Source organism: Montipora capricornis, chromosome 14, assembly GCF_036669925.1.
Source record: "Montipora capricornis isolate CH-2021 chromosome 14, ASM3666992v2, whole genome shotgun sequence".
In the NCBI taxonomy this organism is placed as follows: Eukaryota; Metazoa; Cnidaria; class Anthozoa; order Scleractinia; family Acroporidae; genus Montipora; species Montipora capricornis.
In genome coordinates, this window is record NC_090896.1 from 19,742,992 (window position 1) to 19,745,491 (window position 2,500).

At 39.9% G+C, this 2,500-nt stretch overlaps 1 protein-coding gene across 1 annotated transcript in view; it reads right to left on the reverse strand.

Moving 5' to 3' along the window:
- Window positions 1-837: 837 nt before the first annotated feature.
- LOC138033627 (uncharacterized) overlaps window positions 838-2,500 on the reverse strand; it is a 1,819-nt gene continuing 156 nt past the window's right edge. Inside the window, exon 1 of the mRNA XM_068881422.1 lies at window positions 838-2,500. This exon is cut by the window's right edge and continues 156 nt beyond it. Within this exon, the coding sequence (XP_068737523.1) occupies window positions 838-2,487 (1,650 nt within the window). The 5' untranslated portion in view covers window positions 2,488-2,500.

Below are 2,500 nucleotides of genomic sequence, written 5' to 3' on the forward strand. Positions count from 1 at the left end.
AGCCGCTTTGGGGTTTTGTTAACCATAAGACTTACATCTGGAACTGTCATGGGCAATTCTTTTGTTCTTTTTGATGTATCCATGGAAATTTCCCACAGGAAATTTTCCTTTGGGCAGATCGGTCACACATAAAAAATTGCTTCCCCGTGGGAAAAAGCCACTTATCCAAGGGCAAAATGGCTAGTGTAACCGCAGCTATTGTTTGCATGCAAAATCCAGAAGACCATGTTGAAAGAACCACGCCAATACCAAAAAACATCTTTTCCTTGGATAAATATAGTCGAGGAACCAGCCCAGAAGTAGGAAAAGATTGATATCTGCATTCATATCCCGAAATATCACTCGAGCGGTAGAAAATAAAAACTTTATTAATATTACAATATACAGTAACTTTAATCACAGTAACTAGAGATCGATAGAACACAGTTTAAAATATACCCCGCAAAGTGCAGTTGAAAACATATTGTACATAATTGGTGTTAATATTTGATGTCACTGACCAAGACTGTTACATAATGTTATTATTAGTAACAGGTCCAGCATAATTGTGCAACCACTGTGACTACATGCATAAAATTATATGATCAATAATGATAAATAGGATATGTAAAAGCAGGATAGGATATGTAAGCGCCTTGAACATAGGACATGAGCGCTATATAAATACCTATTATTATTATTATTTAAAACTATAAAAGTTAGAGATAACAAGTTAAACCGACGTTTCGGAGTAGACATCACTCCATTATCAAGGTAAAAATGTTCTATGATGCTAAAATTACAATATTAAAAACGATTGACGCTAAGAATTAACATAATAAGCACGTGCGAAATTGGCTATAAGAATACTTTAGCACGAATGGAATCCGATTGCACATTGAGGCTAGGCTTAAGTGTTCTTATAAATAACATTTCATACACTAAGCAATCAAATTTGTTTTTACATTTTTTGAGCACCTTAAAGCGTTTAAGCAGGTCCCGAGGGATCGACCCGTGTGCGTTCTTATAGTGTCTGGCAATAGCCGAGGACTGTTGCTTATGTCCCTTTACACGATTGTGTAAATGTCCGCGTGTGTAGCCTACATAACCTTCATCAAAAAGGTCACATTGAAATTTATATACAACACACTGCTGATTTATGATCGGCGGCTTTGCCTCTTTCACTTTCAGTTCCTGTTCAATTTTTCTGCTGGTAAATACAGGCTGGATGGTTTTGTTTACTTTCAGGCTCAAATCCTTAAGTTGTTTTTTTACAAATTCTGCTGAATTTTGGTCTTTAAATGGCAAGACTACTCGAACCATGTTATCCGTCTCTTGGGCTGTTGATAAAGGTCGCGGTTGGTCGCAGACCTTTGAGTCAACAAAGCGTTTGATAGTGGAATTTACGAGTTGTTTCGGGTACTTTAGGCGTGAGAAAACTGACTTCAAACGGTCACATTCGTCTGAGAAGTGTGACCAAGAAGATGATAAACGGTGTGCTCGATCGAGCATAGTTCTCAGCAAGCCATTCTTGTACCGATTGTCAACATTGCTCTGAAAATGCAGAAGGAGACCTGAATTCGTGGGTTTTACGTAGACCTTTGTCTCTATCCGGGGAGATCGATTCAGTAACTGAGTTCCCAGAAATGGCAACATACCATTGCTTTCAGTTTCCATGGTGAATTTTACGGATGAATGTGCAAGGTTTAATGTGTCTAGAAAGCTAGATGCTGCCGCCATATTCAGCATGATGGTCAGGGTGTCGTCTACATATCTTCGATAGAACGAAGGGAGTTTTCCTTGTCGTTCGAGGTTTTCTTCGATTGAGGTCATGAAAACATTAGCGAGCAAGGGGCCAAGGGGAGAACCCATGGCCACACCATCAGTCTGTTCATACAAGGCTCCATTGAATTGGAAAAGTTGTTCTTTTGTAGCTACTCTGAGAAGGTCAACAAGGTCCATTTTCGTCAAATTCAAGTCGTACGTTACGTTAAACCAATTGTTGGTGAAAGCTCTGTTCGCGAGTATCTCTATCGTTTCATCCAAGGGTACGTTTGTGAACAGGGAAGACACATCATACGAAACCAGAATGTCACCGTTTGCTATTTCCATGTTTTGAATTTCGTTCGTAAATTCAAATATGTCAGATATTGTGTACCGATTCAAAGACAAAGGCTTAAGTTTAGTGTCAAGCCATTTAGCCAGCGCGTAGGTGTATGTTTGCTTTGCTGATAGAATAGGGCGCATCGCTAAGTTCTCCTTGTGTGTCTTTGGTAAGCCATATAAATGGGCTAATCTGGAGCCTGTAGGGCACACAGTCTCCGCAATGGGCTTGGGCAGAATTCGACGGACAGTAGAGTCTAAATCTTTCTCTTTCTTTAGAAGAGGGTGGTAATAAGTTGGTGGTCTACCTCTACTTGGAGGCCTTTCCAGGGGAACAGGCCGAAATTTACTTGCGTCATTGATGGAAGCTTCAGATAATAGGCGTAAATATTCGGACTTGTCCATTACGACCACTCCC